Raw genomic sequence first — 19,294 nt, 5'->3', positions numbered from 1 at the left:
CTTTGGGAATCAGGAGACTCCCCTGGTGGGATGACAAGGAGCCAGATTGGGGAGGACTTTGAGAACCACGAGCGGCTGGTAGGAGTGGAGAGGGATGTAGTAAAAGTCGAATGACTTTGGACGTGTGCAGACAGGTCACCCAGTGGGTAGTTTTTGTTGATCTTTTTTTTTTTTTTTGCAATTTTTATTAATTTATTTTTGTTATAGATGCCCCCCCCCTCCCGCCCCAGTGGTTAATTTTAAGCACCAGCAAAGTAATGCCTTTCAAAACGAGAGAGAGAAAAGTTCAGCTTTGGGAAACTAATGAAGAATTCTGCAGTTGGAAACTTCTAGTTTCAGCATGCAATATATTTTCTGTTTTGAAGTTGCCTTGATTTTAGTTTGAATTCCATCTAAATAAGTAGACTCCCAACTTTTTCAGGACTTAGGGTTCTGCTGGGCTTTTTGGGGTCCTGCCTGATGGGCACACGGGTTCGTCCGTGCCGGGGGCTGTGCCCTGCCGCTGTGGCCGCGGCTCAGCAAGAGACAGGCCTTCTCCGGAGGACGCCGGAGATCAGCAAATTAGTGGGCGCCGCCTCCTCCAGAGGAGGCCCTCCCAAACTCGCTTTGTATAATTAGCTGATGACTTATGTCCTCATTAAGAGAGCTTACCAGTCAAAGTGGTGATCAATCAGCGGACTCATTAATTGGGATCCTTCTTTGTGGTTCTGTTGTGAAGGATGTTCATTTTTTCACTGGCGTGCCTGAAAATTGCCAGCTAGTGAAAATGCTCATTTGGCAAGAACCCTGGCTGTTAAACGGGCATGCGCACATCTCACACATGTTTACAGAAATCCATCACACTGCTTGCGGGAGGCAGATTAATCCCCCCCCCCCCCCGAAGTTGTACTGCTTTCCTATAGCTGCTATAACAAATCACCACAAACTTCAAATTCAAAGTCCTAAATAATTCAGAAATATCAAAATCCTTTAGGGTGGATACATTAAGATACGAGCTCTTTAGAACAGACCTGCCCCCGCTTTATAACCGGCAAAATAATAAAGGTCATTAAAGACTCAGTGGAGAACTGGGTAAAATAAACAGTGCAAATCCTCACTCCCGTCCTGATCCCATCCTAAAGAGAAACCCCCTTGAACAGTGTGGTAGTCTCCTCTCTTTCTAGACCAGGACTTTTTTATATTTGTGAATTTGGGCCAAAAACGGACTCCCCAGCTGGCTTCCTAGATGAGGTGATTTATGGGATTAGGAAAAAACCCCGGCCGTGTGCCATCTCCCCAGATAACTTTCTCACTGTGACATTTTATGGCTGAAATTCTGTTATTAACAATTCATTTCTTTGGCTTAATGGTCTGTCCCTTCTCAAGATGCAAATACCTCCTACAAGACTAACCTTTAAGCCGGAACAATCATGATGAAAATTAGTTGATTTAAACTGTTATTCCCTCTCCCTGCTCCCTTGTCTCATCACTTGCCTTGTTGATTATCAAAATTCCATCATCATGTGTTTCCTTGCTGTTTGGGTCCGTCACCACCCCAGACTCTAAAGACAGGGACATTGTGCACCTTTTTCACGATCCAGTTCCTGGGGTGGAGTGACGCAGGGTGTGCCCAATAAACAGGCGACTGGATGGAAGATTTTGAAAAAATGGAATCCGATGTGAGACTGAAGGGGGCTGGGACGTAATGGAAAGCAAAGCAATGTGGGGTGCTAGGCTGAGGCTGCCTCCGAGGTCTGTCCTTCCGCTGGTGCACAGAGCTCAGGACCTAGGTCTGGCATCCCGATGGCTTCTGCTTCCAGTGGTGGCTGTGCTGGTCGTGAACGATGTTACGTATCACTCCTGGTGGCCACAGTGAAGCTTTACTGACCTCACAGTTCTCTCACTTACCCTCCCTGTGACTCAAAACTCTCCAGATCTGATTTTGATTTTTTAAAGTTTGAGAAGATGGAAAATCAAAACAAGCGGGGAGGATCTGTTTTTTTTTTTTCAGTCCCGAAAGTTGTTTTTTTCTCCCGCCTTTTTCGTTTTAACAGCTGTATAAACATTTACCCCAAAAAACATCCTGGGAACAGGGTGTGGGCAAAGGATCATGTGCAAAGGACTCTGCTGTTTGCAGAAATACTTCGAGAGAGCCGGCACTGCCCATGCACCTGTTATTCCAGGTGTGTGCATCAAATTCACGGGCCGTGTTAATACTTGCCCTTAATGGCATTTAATGCCAAGGGAATTTCAGACTTTAAAATAGCAAAGCCTCCAGAGGAGGAGAAAGTGGCCTTGACTCAGTAGATTCCCATAGACGCCTCATGGTGAGTGGCAGCGGTTACCACAGTTTATAATTGAATGTTTAATTGCTTGTTTGATGATTTATGTAACATCTGTCCCCTCTTCCAGCCTATAAGTTCCATCTGGAAGTGCTGTCGGGTTCTGCTTCTTACAACATGCCCAGCGTTTAGCACAGTGCTTGGCATATAACACATGCTCAAAACACATTTGTCACAGGAGTGAATACATATTACCTCATTTAGTTGGCACGGCCTGGTCTAGAGGTGTGAAAGGATTTTTAAAAATTGCTCAGCTTCTTAGTTTGACGTAGGTCTGTTTATATATATCTGAGATGTTTTCTAGCGAAGCTTTCGGCCTTAAAAAAAAATCTATAGTCATTGATGACAGCTTTTCTCAGGAATGGGGTCAACTGTACGTAATTAGTGACTATTAATGAAAGCAGTAGGAAAAGATTGCTTCTTAATATCCTCTTTATGAGAAAATAGTAAAATTAAACTCAAGTAGTATACTTTTTTACTTGTTCCATCATCATCATCATCTTCCACTACACAATCTCTTTTTCCATTTAATTTAATGAGAACGGATCTTTGCAGCCATTGAGACTAAAATGCTTGCATATTAAGGAAATCAGTTCCTTTAACCTGCCACACCCCCGTTGCACACAATGAGGACGGACGAAAGGACTGAGTGTCTACACGGGTGGGAAAGAAAAAGGTGCAGACACGACTGTGTAGGACACGCAGGGTGAAGAGGCTGGAAAGGACCTTAAAATTTGCTGGAGGCCAGATTGGTCTGAGGCAAAAGAAGCAGCCCGAAGGACTCATAAAGCAGGGCAGTGTCTGGCACCAGCTACTGTATCTTCAGCGCATCGTGTTGTCCTGGCTGATGTGTTTTCTGTCCAAAGCCTTCCACTCCCCACGTTGTGAGTCCAGAGCCGGACTTATTCTTAGATGTTCCTTCCCGGCGGAGAGCGAGGACGTGCTGGGGCTGCTACGCACCCCTGGAAACTGCCCGGAAAGGCGCGTACACCTTCGGTTCTCGGGTCTTCAGATAGAGGATGAGAGAGACAAGAGTGACAAAGGTCACCAGTTCTCTAAGGGGCAAAAGGTGGCAGTGAAGTCGACTAACGCGGACAGAGTTTGGCAAATGACAGCAGGTAAGAAGATGCTGTAAGAAGCAGCAAATTGTTGGAAGCAAACGATGGAATGCCAAGAAGCGTGCTCTTGGGGAGTTTGGAATGGCTCATTTTCAGAACTCACCAACGACCCAAGGGGCGAGGAAAACCCCAGCGAGCTGGGTCTAGGACCCGTGATGCTCAGTGACGGCAGGTCACGGTGTGCGTTCTGCGTGTTAGCCCCTTCCAGAGGCTCTCCTTACGAAGCGCAGCGCCGTGCACACAGCCCATTCCACAGGCTCGAAGTGCGGCCGACGTGTCCCGCTGAAGCCGATGAGTAGCACAGGGGTCGCAGGTCACACCTGGTGAAGGGTGTGCTCGTAGGACAGTGGCTGACATCATATCTGATCAGCTCTGCGAGGCAAGAGGGAGTGTGAGGATTCCAGGAACCATTCCTGATAAATACATGTTTACAACATGTACTCCTGTTAACACTGTCTGATGCTTCCTATGCTCCCTACTTTTCTCCTGTTACCTCATTTGAGTGTCGCTTATCCAGTGAATTAGATACTGTTACCTACGTAGAGGAGGCCAATGTGAGGCACCAGTAGAAGCTGGAAGACAGGAGCAGGTAGGAGCCAAGGTATTTCTTCCCTCCTCTCTGCAGTTAAACTCCTGGTAGTAAGTGTACGACATGACCAGTTGTATACATCTGAAGGAAGATCTCATACTTAATTAGAATGAGGGTAATTTTACATGAAAACTGTTACTAAAAGCCCTTGCACAGGCCCACGATCATCCAGAAAACATTCATATTTGGAAACGTCCCACATTGGAAACAGTGCCTCCCTGTATCGCACTGCGTTTTGCTGCACTTTCACAGACTGTCCAAATGTCCCTGGGATTGTCCTTGCGGTTCTTTTAAGGATCCCACAAAGCACGTGTTGGCTGCAAACGTGTTCATCGTGCAAGGGGAATCTGAGGGAGGAAACAAGGCTGGGGAGGGGACGACACATGTCACCCAATGTTTTCACAGCTACTTTTCTATTTTGAAATAACATTTCTGGAAGCCGTCCTGTTCGACAGCCACAGAGAGCACCAGCAGGCTGGAAGGCGACCCCTGTCCGTGCCGGAGGGGACGTACCAATCCAGCCAGATGAGTGTGAAGCTGGATATTTAAACGAGCCTAACGGGGTGGAGGCAGAAGACTTGTCCCCGGTAGAATTGCTGGAGGAGGGTGAATATGAAAAATAAGCTAGAGCTCAGAAATATAATTTTGTTAACTGGGCTTATTGTCACTCATAACTGTGGAGTTCTTTTAGTAAAAAGGAGAAAACGGATATTGGGTGGGCAGCTAACAGGTATTCCGGTGATAGTACAAGCAGATGCAACAAAAAATCTGAAAATGGTACATTAATGACTAGAGCTCAGAAAAACTACTGTGCAGGAATCGAATGTCCAAGGATGTAACATTAGCAAGAAAGCAGGAGGGGGAAACCCCAGAGCAGAGCCTGGCTCAGCTCACAGGTTGAGTGGGCAGACACACCTTTATTCAGCTCAGCTCTTTTCAACCAGCATTGATCAGAGTGTTGTAGACACTGACTAAGTGGTTACAAAAATAAAGGGCTGCGATCCGGTGTCAGAGTGAGTTATGTGGCCAGGGGATCCCAAAGCTGTTCATTCGTCTCCAGAAGCTACAAAAATAGAGACATGTAGTCTTAATCCCTGGATGTCAGAATTCAGTGGATTTGGGATTCAAGAATCTGTTTTTGTTTTGTTTTTTACTCTCCCCTGAGGACATTTTTATTGAGTTTTTGAGAGGGGTAGAGAGAGAGAGAGAAACATTGATTGGTTGCCTCCCTCAGGCGCCCCCAACTGGGGCCAGGGATTGAACCCCAAACCTAGGCATGTGTCCTGACCAGAAATCGAACCCAGGACCTTTCGGTATATGGGACAACACTCCTGTTGGCTGAGTCACCCTGGCCAGGGCCAAGAATCTGTCTTTCTAATTAGTGCCTCAGTGATACTGAGGCAGGAAATCCAAGGGGGCTCATCTTTGGAATGAATCACCGGTAGAAAATGAGCACCATGTCTATTATGATTGCGGCGATGTACCTGGCTCTCACTGCAGATGTTCTCGAATAGTGAACACAGGACTTACCCAGGGCCCTCGCTGTACATGCAGATTCCTGGGGCCACCTCCAGCACTTTTGAATATATGGGTCCCAGGAGAGAACACATCAGCATTTGTAACTAGCAGCCCCGTTGCTTTGGAAGCAGACCAAATTGCAGAAATGTGTGATCTGTAGACCCAACTTAAAGAAATACTGGTTTTTGAGAACTTACTCTTTGCCAGTCACTATGCTGTAATCCATTTGTGCACCTTGTCTGAATCCATCCTCCTGGTGGTCATAGAGGAGAGGGACACTCATCACTCCCATTTTACAGATGAGGAAGGCAAAGCAGGGAGGAGATAAGTAGCTGGTTTGCGATCACGCTGTCAGTAGCTGGGCTGACTTGTAGACTGCAGCTGTCTGACAACAAGATTTATGTTCTTAATACCAGATTGCCTCCTCGCTTCCAGTGGGGCAGAGAGGAAAAATGAATCTTCCCAGGGGGCCAGTTTTATGAAGGCATTTGAACTAAAGTAAGACAAGGGGGCTTTGGGCTCTCTCACTTGGTCCTTGGATACACAAATCTTGAGATTTCTCTAAAATGAATTTTTTTTTTTTTTGCTCGTTATAAAACTCGAATAGATCCAGCCGAAAGCAAACATGTTGATATTTCTTTCACATAGTTAATAGTGTTATGATGTCTGACATAATTGAATAGCTGGTAGACAAGGCCATGACTTTAGAAAATGCTGATGTGGGGTGGAGGCCGGACACTCCACCAACTTCTTCCTTCAAAGAACTCTGGGCTTTCTCCTTTGAAAAGTAAATAAAATGAAGAAATCAACACAGAATCCACAGACACACCCAATGAAAACCAAAACAGAGGACCCTGAAGCAGAGACCCTTTTGTGAAGAACTTGCTCCTTTTGGATTTAGTGATAATGTTGATCTTTCAAAAGATAACTTTACAGCCCTGGCCGGTTTGGCTCAGCGGTTAGAGCATCAGCCTGTGGTCCTGAGAGACCCCGGTTCGGTTCCCACTAAGGGCACGTACCTCGGTTGCAGTTTGGCCCGGCCCTGGTTGGTCATGCGGGTGGCAGCCACTCGATGTGTCCCTTTCATGTCGATGTTTCTTTCTCTCTCTTCCTCTCTCTCCCTCCTACTCTATCTGAACAAAAAAATGGAAAAATATCCTCGGGTGAGGATAAAAAAAAAGCTAACTTTACAAATTATGAACGTCTGCTGCATACCCGCATCCCTGTCGCGGGCCTGTTTCCTGGGCGAAGAGCAGTAAAGCCCGTAAGTCAGAGAGAACTTGTTTACCCAGCTGTCATCGGAATGGCCCTGTGGAGCCGATGCAAGTATGAAATAGCTTTTTCCACCAGAATGAGAGGAGCCTAATGGAATCATGTATGTCGCAGATTAGAAGCAGCCTTTCATCTGTTCCAAGAGCTGATTATGGACAACTCACACCTGGTGAGGGAACAGGACGTCGGAGCCACGAGTGGGTGAAGCGTGTCCACAGGGCAGCACATAGATGGCAGGACTCTCAGCCTTTTTATTTTTTTTATTTATTTTTTATTTTTATTTTTTATTTTTTATCCTCACCCGAGGATATTTTTCCATTTTTTTGTACAGATAGAGTGGGAGGGAGAGAGAGGAAGAGAGAGAGAGAGAGAGAGAAACATCGACGTGAAGGGACACATCGAGTGGCTGCCACCTGCACGACCAACCAGGGCCAGGGACAAACTGCAACCGAAGTACATGCCCTTAGCGGGAACCGAACCCGGGTCTCTCCGGACCGCAGGCCGACGCTCTAACCGCTGAGCCAAACTGGCCAGGGCAGCCTTTTTATTTTTTTAAATTATTTTTCTTTATTGATGTTAGAGAAAAAAAGAGAGCAGGAGAGAGAGATAGAAACATCGATGAGAGTAAACATCATTTGGCCACCTCCTGCACACCCCCCACTGGGGATTAGCCCACAACCTGGACATGTGCCCTGACCCGGAATCGAACTGGCGACCTCTTAGTACATAGGATGACGCTCAATCCACTGAGCCACACCAGGCAGGCGGAGCCTGTTCAGTAACACTAGGTAGACACCTTTAACAGTGTTCATCGGAGGCCTAAGACGCCCACATATGACGTAGGTCGGGCAGAGTCTACGGAACACCCGTCTCTCCCAGGCCCTGTTAGGTACTGGGCACCCCTGGACAAAGCAGAACCACGAGTCCACAAAGGACTGCATCGTTTGCCGTTAGCCCACACGGCCCGTGTGCAGTTCTTTGTTGTTCCCAAATAAACCCATTTTGCTGGAGAAATACCTGGCTGTTTATTTGTTTAAGGTCAACAGAAGAAATAAGTAAGTTGGTGGGAATGGGTGACATGTGAGGGGCTGAGGATTATTATGACCTGTCGTTTGTCAGAGCTATTTCAAGAAAATTGAGAGTCCCTACATATTAAAGCCACGGCATATAGATTCTCCCCAATAAACGTGTGTTCCCCAAAAGATCACTACTCTATGTCTACATCGCCTGCACTAGAAGCCCACTTTTTTTTTTGGTATCCACTTTTCCTATAGAGATGAAGATGTTATTCCTTCAAGGGAGCCACTAGCTAGGCTACTGGGAGTGAAACACACTCACACACACCACACACACACCCCTCACACTCACACACACCACTCACACACACACACCCCTCACACTCACACACACACACCCCTCACACTCACACATACCACTCACACACACCACACACCACACATACCCCTCATACTCACACACCACACACACCACACATACCCCTCACACTCACACACACCACACACCCCCCTCACACTCACACACACCACACACATCCCTCACACTCACACACCCCACACACACCCCACACACCCCACATACTCACACATACCACATACACACCACACACTCACACACACCACACACCACACACACACCACACACTCACACATACCACATATAGACCACACACTCACACACACTCACACACACCACACACACACACCCCTCACACTCACACACCCCTCACACTCACACACACCACGCACACACACCCCTCACACTCACACACTCACACACACCACACACCACACACATCCCTCACACTCACACACCCCACACACACCCCACATACTCACACATACCACATACACACCACACACTCACACACACCACACACCACACACACCCCTCACACTCACACACACACCCCTCACACTCACACACACCACACACACCCCTCACACTCACACACACCACACACACACATCCCTCACACTCACACACACCACACACACCCCTCACACACACACCACACACTCACACACACACACACTCACACACCACACACACCACACACCACACACACACACAGTTTGGAGCAGAGGCTGCTCTGACCAGTCTCAGTAGCTAATACTCAATCTTACACCTGAGCCTCCAGGTACCCGACTTCGCCCTTGCACTTCAGCAGAATCTTGGGACCTTTGAGGAACTAGGGGCCCCTCGAACCCGAGTGTGGGAGCTGTGAGTGCCCTGCAGCTGTGTGTGTGTGTGTGTGTGTGTGTGGTACTTTGCTCAGCAGGCAGCAGGCAGGTGCTCATTCCCTCAGGAATCTGGCAGCTGGGGGCATGCGTGTCTGACAACTGTATTTTCCCTGGTCTCCATACTATTTACTTTAAAAATGTTTTATCACAGAAAATATTGACATAAAGAAAAGGAAAAAAAAAAAAAAAAACCCTACTAATGAACCTCCAGGCGCCCATACAACGGTTTTCATTGCTGTCCATATTTCGTCCACCTTGTTTTCTCCATCTACCACTTTTGGGTGCAGGGGTGGGAGAGAGCATGCTGGAGATTTTAAAACTCATGCCAGACTTCCTGTCACTTCACTCCCTACATAATTTTTCTGCCTCAAACCAGTTGCCCACTGAGGTGGGCAGAGCAGTGGCCCCCAGATGCCCCTGCCCCCGTCCTCAGAACCCGTGGACATGCTGCCTTACGTGAGGAAGCACCCTGGCTGTCAGGATCAAGTTGCAGACCTCGAGATGGTGAGATTACCTGGATTCTCTCGCTCAGTCCATGCACTCACATGGGTCCTAACAGGGAGGCAGGTGACAGGGACAGAGGCAGAGGGAGAAAAGGCAGCCTCTAGGTGCTGGAAAAGTCCAGGAAATGGACTCTCCCCTACAGCCTCCAGATGAAGCAGCCCTCCCAACACCTTGATTTTCGGGTTTCTGACCTCCAAACTCTAAGGAAATAAACGCCACGGCGTTAGTGGGGATTTTTTAGAGCAGCAGTAGGAAACTAATACACTTTTAAAAACAGGGAAGTTGCCCTGGCCGGGTGTCTCAGTTGGTTGGAGTGTCATCCCATACACCAAAAGGTTGCAGGTTCGATCCCCAGTCAGGGCATGTTCGGGAGGCAACCGATCGATGTTTCTCTCTCTCTCTTTTTCCCTCTTCCTCTCTCTCTCCCCCTTCCTCTCTCTCTAAAAATCAATAAAAACATATCCTCAGGCAAGGATTAAAATAAATCGAGACATAAAGATAGGGAGAATTCATATTAAAAGTGTAGATTTATGGCTTCCTTTGAGAAATTGGAGATTTGGCGATGCTGTGCCCACCGTCTTTCCTGGTAACGATAGGGTAAAAATAAGCTAAAGCCGAAAAGAAGCTACCTCAGAGTGGGACTTCTTTCTTACCCCTGGGCAACTGGATATGTGGCTTCTTGTCCAGAAGGTTCTATGGTTAATATAACCACTATAACATTGCTGAAAGCGTGTACTTTGAATCCAGTGGTTTCTAAGCCATGAGCTGAACGGGTCAGGAGCCACTGAACTTCCTGGTGAAGCAAATACCTAGAAGAGTTTGGTCATTACAGATGCCCAAACACACTTTCACACCTGTGCATAGCTCTTGACATGTGGGTGAGTCTGAGATCCTGCCACTGGAAAGGTCTGCATTGTACTATTGGTGCTGGCTGGTGAGGTGTCTTTCGCAGACTTCATGTTGTTGTTGAAGAATGATGCCCAGTGGGGTGGACTTTGAAATGACTGCTTCCAGGCGAAGTCAGTGGATCCAATCTGACTAGTTAAGTAGATCGGCACTTCGGGGGGATTGTTTGTGGCTTCCCCGGTCTTGTTTAATGAGCTGGAAAAGTAATTCACTAGAGGCTGGAGAAAGATGGACTCCAAACCTCACAACCACTTCATGCGTTGGGACTGTAACTTAGTCGCCTGGTAGGGTCTGGTGCATTTCTTTCTCTAACAATTCATGCGGAGCTCTGGACGATGCTGTTGTTTTGCCGGGAAATGAAATAGGCTTAAATATTCATAAAATGCATAAAGGGAGAAATAAACCAGGCCACCATTTACCGTCCAGTATGAATAGCTTCACGGGGGCTTTCTTCCTTCCAGAAAAGGAGGCTTTATTTGGACTTGTTGAAGGAGGGGCATTCAATAATAAAGGTGATCACCGTGTGACAGATTCTTGGGAGAACTTTGGAAAGGATCCAAGGAGAACGCATTGAGGTTGTCAGCAACAAAGATATTCTGGGCTTGCCTTATATTTTCTCCCAGGGAAGATCGTCACTTTGTTATATTGTTGCCGTTTCCAAAGCACACCTCTTTTCGACAACTTTAGAAATCGGGGAGTCTGCCGTGGTTCCACTACCCTCCGTTTCACGAAGGACTTGCCATCTGCCAGGTGCTGTCCCCTTTCGCCTGCCTGAGCACTGTGGGCACGTCTCCTTAGCTGGCTCTGAATACTGCTGATTCTGCACCGTGCCAGGCATTTAGACATCTTAACCCAATCCTCATAACCACCCTCTGGTCTAAGTGCCGTTATGTCCCCATTTTACAGAAACAAAAACTGAGATACAGAGATTCACTGACTTGCCCCAGATCCCACAGCTAGCACATTGTGGAGCTGTGATTTATGTCCAGGTATTCTAGCTCCAGGCCAGCACTCTTGGCCACTGTTGTATACGCTGTTCTCCTTATCAGTGAGGAAGCAGAAGCCCAGAGAAGAATTGGCCCAAAGTCTCACAGATAATAAATAATGGAGCAGGGACTCGGACCTAGGCAGCCTATAAAATGACAGAACCTACAAAGCGCATCGCTTCCACCACCTGCACATCTCTGCTTTGATCACTCATTCCTAAAGCCGCACAGACCTTCCACCTCAGTGCAAGGGAAAGGGAAGGAGTTCGCGTTATTATTTATTTAGCTTACTATCTGGTTTAATTCTGAGTAGATTTTGGGTAGTGGTTTGTTGCAAGAGGGTTGAATTTTCACTGAGTTGGTTGCCAGTCTCACAGGCCATCTTAACCTCCTCTGGAGCAGCCCTGCTGAATCTTTAACAAGTATAGGAATCATTCGAAGATCTTGTTAAAATACAGATTCTGATTCAACAGTCTGGGATGGGCCCGAGCAAGCTCTCAGGTGGTGCTGATACCCCGGAACGTGATCCCTGCTTTGAGTTGCATGGCTAGAGCTTCGAGTTTTTCCAAACCAAGCATCAGGATGCATCCCAGGGCCCAGATTGGAAGCAGGGCGTTTTCATAGCCAGAAGAACGTCTAGGGGGTCGGATACGATCTGAGCTACACAGACTACCAAGATCGGCAGGGACTTTCAGGGTCATCTGGTCCAGTCATCCACGTGATGCTTGGATCCTCTCAGACCCCTCCCTGCTGGGTCATCTCAATCCTTGCGTTAAAGAATTATCTTCAGTGAAGAGAACTAAACATTCTAGAACAGGAGGGTGCCTGCATCGCAAAAACAATCTAAGAGTGAGAGACGGGGGAGGAGTCTGTGACCGCTCATACTTGTTCAGACAGACCTTTGCCTTTGGATATTGATTCCAAAGCGTGCAAGCCTCCCCGTTTCATGAGAAAAGTGGTGTCGCAGGCATCCGCGCCCCCCACAGAACAGCATTTCCAGTGCCGCCTGGCGGGTGAGAAACTGGGGCAGCTGCCTGGCCGCTGGGCTGGCTGCTGCTTGGCGGCGTTGACTATTCATCCCAGGGCGCTGAGAAAACCTATCTCCACAGACTGAGCAGCACGAGACCATGAGTGGTTTCTTCTCACGGTAACCTTGCGATCTGATCCGAGAGACATTCCCCCCGTCGGGTCTCTGGTGCAGGGGATGCCCACGTCGCCTCGCCCACCCTTTCCTGAGGCTGCCGTTTGCCAGTTCTCTGCTTTCTCCGTTTCAGGTGCCCGGGGAGAGCGAGAAGCAGTGGAAGCCGGCCCTGGTGGTTCTGACCGAGAAGGACCTTTTAATCTATGACAGCATGCCCCGGAGGAAGGAGGCCTGGTTCAGCCCGGTTCACATGTACCCTCTTCTCGCCACCAGGTAGCCGTGACTTTGTGTCTGTGGTTTGAAACTGTTTCAGTCGAATGCATTTCGTTCAGTACCTTATATGACTGTGTACCACTGCGGCAGGAGAACCACCCGTTTTTAGCCAGATTAGTTAGCAATGATGGCCGAACATGGGGCAGCGCAGAGACAAAGAACAAAGTGCTCATCCGTCCTGAAGGCACGGTGACGCCTGTGAGGAGGTCCCAGCCTAGTCGCCTCCTGGCTGTGCACCCCATCCCCTTGGAGATGAGCTGTGCACATGTGTTTACAATCCTGAAGTTCAGGAAGAAAGAAGGATCAAGCAAGTGCCTTCCCTGGGGAGCACAGAGAATGTCATAGGTGAATGTCCCGCTGTGCTTTGTACAGCTGGCTTAGCCCAAGTCTCCACGACCAGCTTCTCCCCAGCTGTGTGATGCTTCCTGTGGAAGTGGGGCTGCCCGGGTCCATCTGTTCCTGAGGACCTTCCGTGTGCATGATTGCTCGGGTGACGTGCTATCTAAATGCATCATACGCTCACCCCCTTCTTTGAAGGCCTATATCCTGAGCACAAAAGCTTGTCAAACCTGGTCTCACCTCCAAGTAGCTGACAACTCCCAGACCTGGCTTCTTGCCACCTCTTTCTGTACATGCTTCATGATAACGGGCACCGTTTTCATTACTCCTACACCTTTGTTTCTTTACCCAGAGCTGGGAATGCTAATGCGGTGCGTATCTGTGGCCTCCCGGGCACAGTGCCTGGCAGGACTGGGCCCTTACATGTCTGTGGGATGAGTCATTGAACAACATGAGACACACTCTGGAAGGAGTTTGGTCCTATAGACAGAGTGGAGTAGAGGTGTTGGGGCATCTGTCCTGAGCAAAAAATAGAGAAACAAGGCGGGTTCCCCATTCTGGAGGGACTGAGGGGGCCCAACGGTCAAGGTCAGGTGCAGGGAAGGGAAGGAGCCTGCGGCAGAGCAAGGCTGACACCCTGAAACGGTGGTTGTGAGGAGAGCCCAAACTCCTTCAAGCTCTGACTTCCACTGCTGGGTGATTACGGAGACCAGCAGGGTGACCCGAGGATGGCAGTCACTGGCCCCAGAGGTAGATGGAGGAAACCTTCAGGGGCTCGGAACCAGGCCCACATCACTTAGAAATAATGAAAAATAATACAAAATAGTAATTTAATGTTTGAGTTTCCTAAACCTCAAAATCTTTGGCACGATAGCTATTCTGTATTTACAACAAAACCTCAATCATCAGAATCCAAACATCCTTAAATGTCCACACGAAGATCCAGGCTCTGTCTTGGGGTCCATGCAAATCCAGCCCCGTCCCCATCCCGTCTGTGGTTTGCATGCGCAGGCCCCATCCACGGGGACTGATGTTCAGCGTCTGAGATTCTCACAACTGAAACCAAAGGAAGGTTAGACCACGGTCACTGTAGTCCGGTGACTGGGGAGAGAAATTGGACCCCTGCCTCTTGGAATGAAAAAAGCCAAGTTTCCAGAGAGGGGGATGGGAGCAGAGACACAGTAAATGCCATCCGTGGAGGATTGGGTGGGGGGCACCAAATGCACCCGTTCCAGGCTCCCACCCCACAGGGACGTAAGGTCTGGCTTGTGAACAAAGCACGTGAAGAGCCTAGAATCGTCAACCTGCATCCCATACGGACCTAGAAAAACGGAAACCCCTCTGTGCAAACTGTGCTCATTCAGAAAACCGGGTGCAGCATAAACACTCGGGGTCCACTGTCTGAACATAAAGCAGATCCAAAGGTGACATTCACCTCCCAACTTACTGCCCTTTCCCAAACGACCCAGCCTGACCTCTGACCCGCAAAAGACTGTGTTATTAGATGTGTCTATGAGCCCTATGAGCAGTGATCAAATCAGGACGCTGCCCTGGACGGTTTGGCTCCGTGGTTAGAGCGTCGGCCTGTGGTCCAGAGAGATGGGTTCGGTTCCCAATAAGGGCACGTACCTCCGTTGCGGTTTGTCCCCGGCCCCGGTTGGGTCATGTGGGTGGCAGCCACTCCATGTGTCCCTTTCACATCGATGTTTCTCTCTCTCTCTCTCTCTCTCTCTCTCTCTCTCTCTCCTTCCCACTCTATCTGAACAAAAAATGTCCTCGGGTGAGGATAAAACAGAAAAATCAGGCCCCTCACCGTGCCCCTGATCTCCTGGTAGCCCGCGAGGCAGTCTGTCCGCGGTGTTAGGCCGGCAGTGGCCATTCTGACCTCATCCTCTCAAGCTCGTAGGCCGTTTGCTGCGCGCTCCGGAGCAGCAGCCGGGGAAAGAGCTGGAGTTTCCGCCCGTTTTTCTCCCACCAGGATGAGGCTCCCGCCCAGGCCGAGCGCCCCTCCGGCTCAGGCTCAGGCGCCAGCTGCGCTCGGTGAATGCCTGCGTCTCCGGCCCAGGGGGAGCCGGGCTTCGGGGACTCGCTTTGTAACTGGCCTCCTGGCTTCTGCATCATCCACCCTGGTTTGCACGTGCATCAGTCAGGGTCCGTTTCCTTCCATGACTCTGGGGATGTGCCTAGAAGAAGACCCTGGGAAAGCACACAAACAAGGAGAAGCACCCCCCCCCCTTTTCCCGAGCAACCATGCTGCGGAGATGACCCTCCTGTAGCTTCGGGTGGCTTGTGAAGGAGACGCCCTGGGGTAGGGTCATCCCAGCGGAAGGAAGCGATCTGTCCTCGCGGGTGGAGCCAGCTCTCGAGGTCGGCGGCTGGGCTGCAGCGTGTGATTCTGCCAGGAGTGGGAGACACCAAAGGGAAGCTCTGGACCCTTCATTACCGAGGCCACCCCGTCCTCCCATTGGCTGCTCCCCAGCCACAGCTTTACGTCCATCACGTGACTCCTTCCTTTACTTCCCGGGTGTTCTGTGCGATCACGTGTGAAACGGTGTCCTTTACAGACGAGCATTTGGGCACAGCCTGTCTGGTAGCATCATTTGTCGTTGAGTTCATTTTTCTAAAGAAGGGGAGTTCTGTCTTTTTAAAATTTATTTTTAAAAATCTTCTAGTGAGGCATGATTTACAAACAGTAATATACACACATGTTAAACGTAAAGCCTACTTTTTCCTAGTGGGTATAAAGCCATCTTGGGAAATTGGGTTAGAGCATGTGCACTAATCCATCATCCTGAGTGACATTATCCAGAAGGCCATGGTGGTTCTGTTTACAAATACAGTTGAGTCCCCACTTAACGTAGTCGACAGGCTAATGGATTTAAACATGAATTAAGCTCCTGCAGCATATTTCTGTATGTCAATTAGTTGGTGGTAAAGTGGGGTTTTGTTATTACATCGTTTCCCTTAAAGTTACAGTTTCCCAGAACCTGTTGACAGTGGTAAGTGAGGACTTACTACAGACCAGGCGGTAATGAACCCACGGCTGACCTTTGTGAAGGGAGACTGGGTCAAGGCCAAGCGCTTTACGTGGGTTCTGTCGGAGTTTGCAGAACTAATCCAGTTTAAGAATGAGATGGGGTTTCTGAAAGATCCTCGGCCCAAGGACGCTTCCTGGAGATTCTGACTCAGCATCCAGGGTGGGCGTCATGAACCCCACCCTGTTTCCGACAAGCACTGGGCAGATGCAGCCCTCCGTGTTCCCACAGTTAACCCTCACAACCCCAGGAGGTTTAGGTTTCATTTCCAGTTCACAGACAAGCAAACTGAGGAGCTAAGAGGTGAAGTAATTCACCCCCAGCTAGGAAGACAGACCTGAGGTTCTGTTCTGAGTCACCCTGCGGCCTCCCAAGAGCATGTTCTAATTCCCTGGGGTGTAGTGGCTCTTTGAATACGCTGAGTGTATCACAGAAACATTTCCTGGGCCTTCCTGACAACTTAGTCCTCACATCTACCGCAGAGTGGGTATGACGACAAAAAGATGATGACTGCACTAGTCAGCTCCGCTGCCACCGCGAAATGCCATGGATTGGTGGCTTCAGCAAAAGACGATCACTCTCTCACAGATCTGGAGGCTGGGAGTCCAAGGCCAGGGGCCAGCATGGTCAGTTTCTGGTGAGAGCTCTCCTCTTGCTTTGTAAAGGTGCTGGCCGTCTTGCTGCGTGTTCCCATGACTTCTTGGTGCACACTCGGGGGGAGAGAGATCTCCCTGGTGTCTCTTCTTTTAAGGACGCTAATCCCATCAGAGCAGGGCCCCTCCCCTTTGACCTCACTTAATCGTAATGACCTCCTTATTGGCCCTATTTCTAAATATTATTGGCCCTATCTCTAAATATAGTTTCATTGAGGGTTAAGGCTTCAACGTAGAGTTGACGGGGCGGTGATGGGTAGAAGCTGATCGATAGCGATGGCATTAAGTGCAGTGTTATTTAGCAGGACGCCTGGCACACAGCAGGACTGAGCGATGGGCCAGCCCCTTGCCTCCGCCTGGGCGGTGCCGGGAAGCATGATTCAGAATGTCAGAGACTGTGCTTGCACAAGAAGACCTGGCCGGGACTACTTCCTGCCAGTAAGAAACAGGTTTCTTCTAAAATTGAGCTACTCCCTCCGACAGTCCAGAGTTGATTTGTGTATTTGTTTAGGTATTTTTGTTTGTTTGTTTTAGGCCCAGGTCCATCTAATTTGTATTTTTCTGGAAGGTGAAAATTTGATTGTGTTCATAGCAGTGGCCCAGACATGCCCACGTGTTCTTGGTGGCGACCACCAGGCACAGACATTGACCAGTCGTCGCCGCCCCCTCTGGCGAGTGTCTGTGGTACTGCAGCGCGTTATTGGTGCAATTTATAGCAGCGCACTCGGGCAGTCTGCAAACACGTTGAAGTTCTAGCTATTCTCGTCCCTCGGCTTTTTATGAGTCCTTGGGAAACATTTTCTGCTTACCCAAAGCTTATTTGATGTTGCTGAATATTTTTAAAAAATCTTGCCCATATGGAGTCAGTATGTTGGTTTCTGTCACTGTGGTCAAAATCGGCAAGTGAGATAGGTCTACAGAGAGCAAGGATGAAGGTCACGATGTTTCTGGAACTCGAGAGGACGCCGAGCCCAGCAGTCCTGCGCATCCAGCTTGTCGGCGAGAGGTTCAGAAGTACAGAGCTTGTAAATCCAGGGACGCTGGTCACAGCCCTGTTCTCTGACCTGGGGCCTGGGAAGGGTTTGCAGGAGCAGAGAAAGGAACCGATGAACGTGTACTTCTGTCCTTTGATACCGCTGGGGACGCGGAGACACTGTTTCTACTAACCGTGTAGCACAGTGATTTTCAAACATGTGACCCCCAACTGTTCACCCAGGGGCACTGACCTCTTTTCCCTTAGATTGTCCAAAAAAGACAACAGCCAACACAATAGCCATCTGGTGTGAATAAGTCAAAACTACACCTATATGTTTTGTCAGGTCGGAAAACCACTGTTTGTGCGCTCCAGAATTGTAGTAATTGGTTCACGTGTGCCCTGAGATGAAGAAGGTGGGAAATCGCTGTGGTAGTGCAACCAGGGGGCTCAAGAACCAACCTGCTTCTAAGTGCTAAAGGTAGCGCTGCCTCGGGCCAGCCCCAGACATTTTAGGAATGCCTTCCGCTGGGAAGTTTGCCAGTGCATCTGTCAGGCATTTATATCACAGCCCGCCTGTGGTTTTCACACCAGGCCTGGGAGGCTGCCTCACGCGTAAGGAATGTGGGCACTTGCCATGGCATTCCCTAGGGTAGGCGGGAGGATCTACACTGTCAAACCGAAAAGTATGGGTTTGCCTGCACACCTGTCCACCCCATGTGTCCCCACATGCCTGGTGCTCCCTCTGACCAGTCTGGAAGCTCCTCAGAGTTGGTAGAAATTGGCAGAGTGGGGAGGTCCATGGACTTTGGCATCAGACAAACCAGGAGTTGAATCCTAAGCCCTCTACTTGCAATGTGATACTGGGCAAAATATCAACCTCTGAATTCAAGCCTCGTCATGAAGGGGGCAGTCGTATCTTCTATTCATACAGTTATTGATAGGATCAATTGAGACAGTGCATGTAAATGTTTAGCATATGAGTGAGACATAATGAGTGATTGACAAATGTTAGCAATTTTTAAGATTGTAGAAAATAATTGAAATAAATGCATGGGTGACTGATAAGTTATTGGACATATTTGATCCTGCATGTAATACTTCATTTATCAGGGACTCATAGTGTCTTAAAGACATGAGACATGTTGCGGAGAGAAGTGTGAGACAGAAACGGGGAGACTGGAGCTCCTCAGTCATGCCACAAAGCTAGTTCTGAAACGCTGTTTGTAACGACACACAGGCAGGTGGCCAAGCAGTGCCCTTCTTCTTGGGGCAAGAATGTCCTGTTTACGAAATATTTAAAAAGCTCTTGTTAGGGGCCAACCTTGTACTAGGGGCTGATGGTAGGGGACTTTTTTTTTTAAAAAAAAGCCAAATGTAAGAGATAAAGCCAGGTTTTATAAGA

The 19,294-nt window shown here is 48.8% G+C and overlaps 1 protein-coding gene across 1 annotated transcript in view; it reads left to right on the top strand.

Annotated features, from left to right (window-relative positions):
- SNTB1 (syntrophin beta 1) overlaps positions 1-19,294 on the top strand; it is a 200,848-nt gene that overhangs the window by 162,203 nt on the left and 19,351 nt on the right. Inside the window, exon 4 of the mRNA XM_036264495.1 lies at positions 12,750-12,889. Within this exon, the coding sequence (XP_036120388.1) occupies positions 12,750-12,889 (140 nt within the window). The remainder of the gene's footprint in view (positions 1-12,749; positions 12,890-19,294) is intronic.

This window comes from Molossus molossus, unplaced genomic scaffold, assembly GCF_014108415.1.
Source record: "Molossus molossus isolate mMolMol1 unplaced genomic scaffold, mMolMol1.p scaffold_m16_p_16, whole genome shotgun sequence".
NCBI classification, from domain to species: domain Eukaryota; kingdom Metazoa; phylum Chordata; class Mammalia; order Chiroptera; family Molossidae; genus Molossus; species Molossus molossus.
The sequence above is the reverse complement of the archived record's forward strand: the minus strand, read 5'-3'. Positions and strand labels throughout refer to the sequence as shown.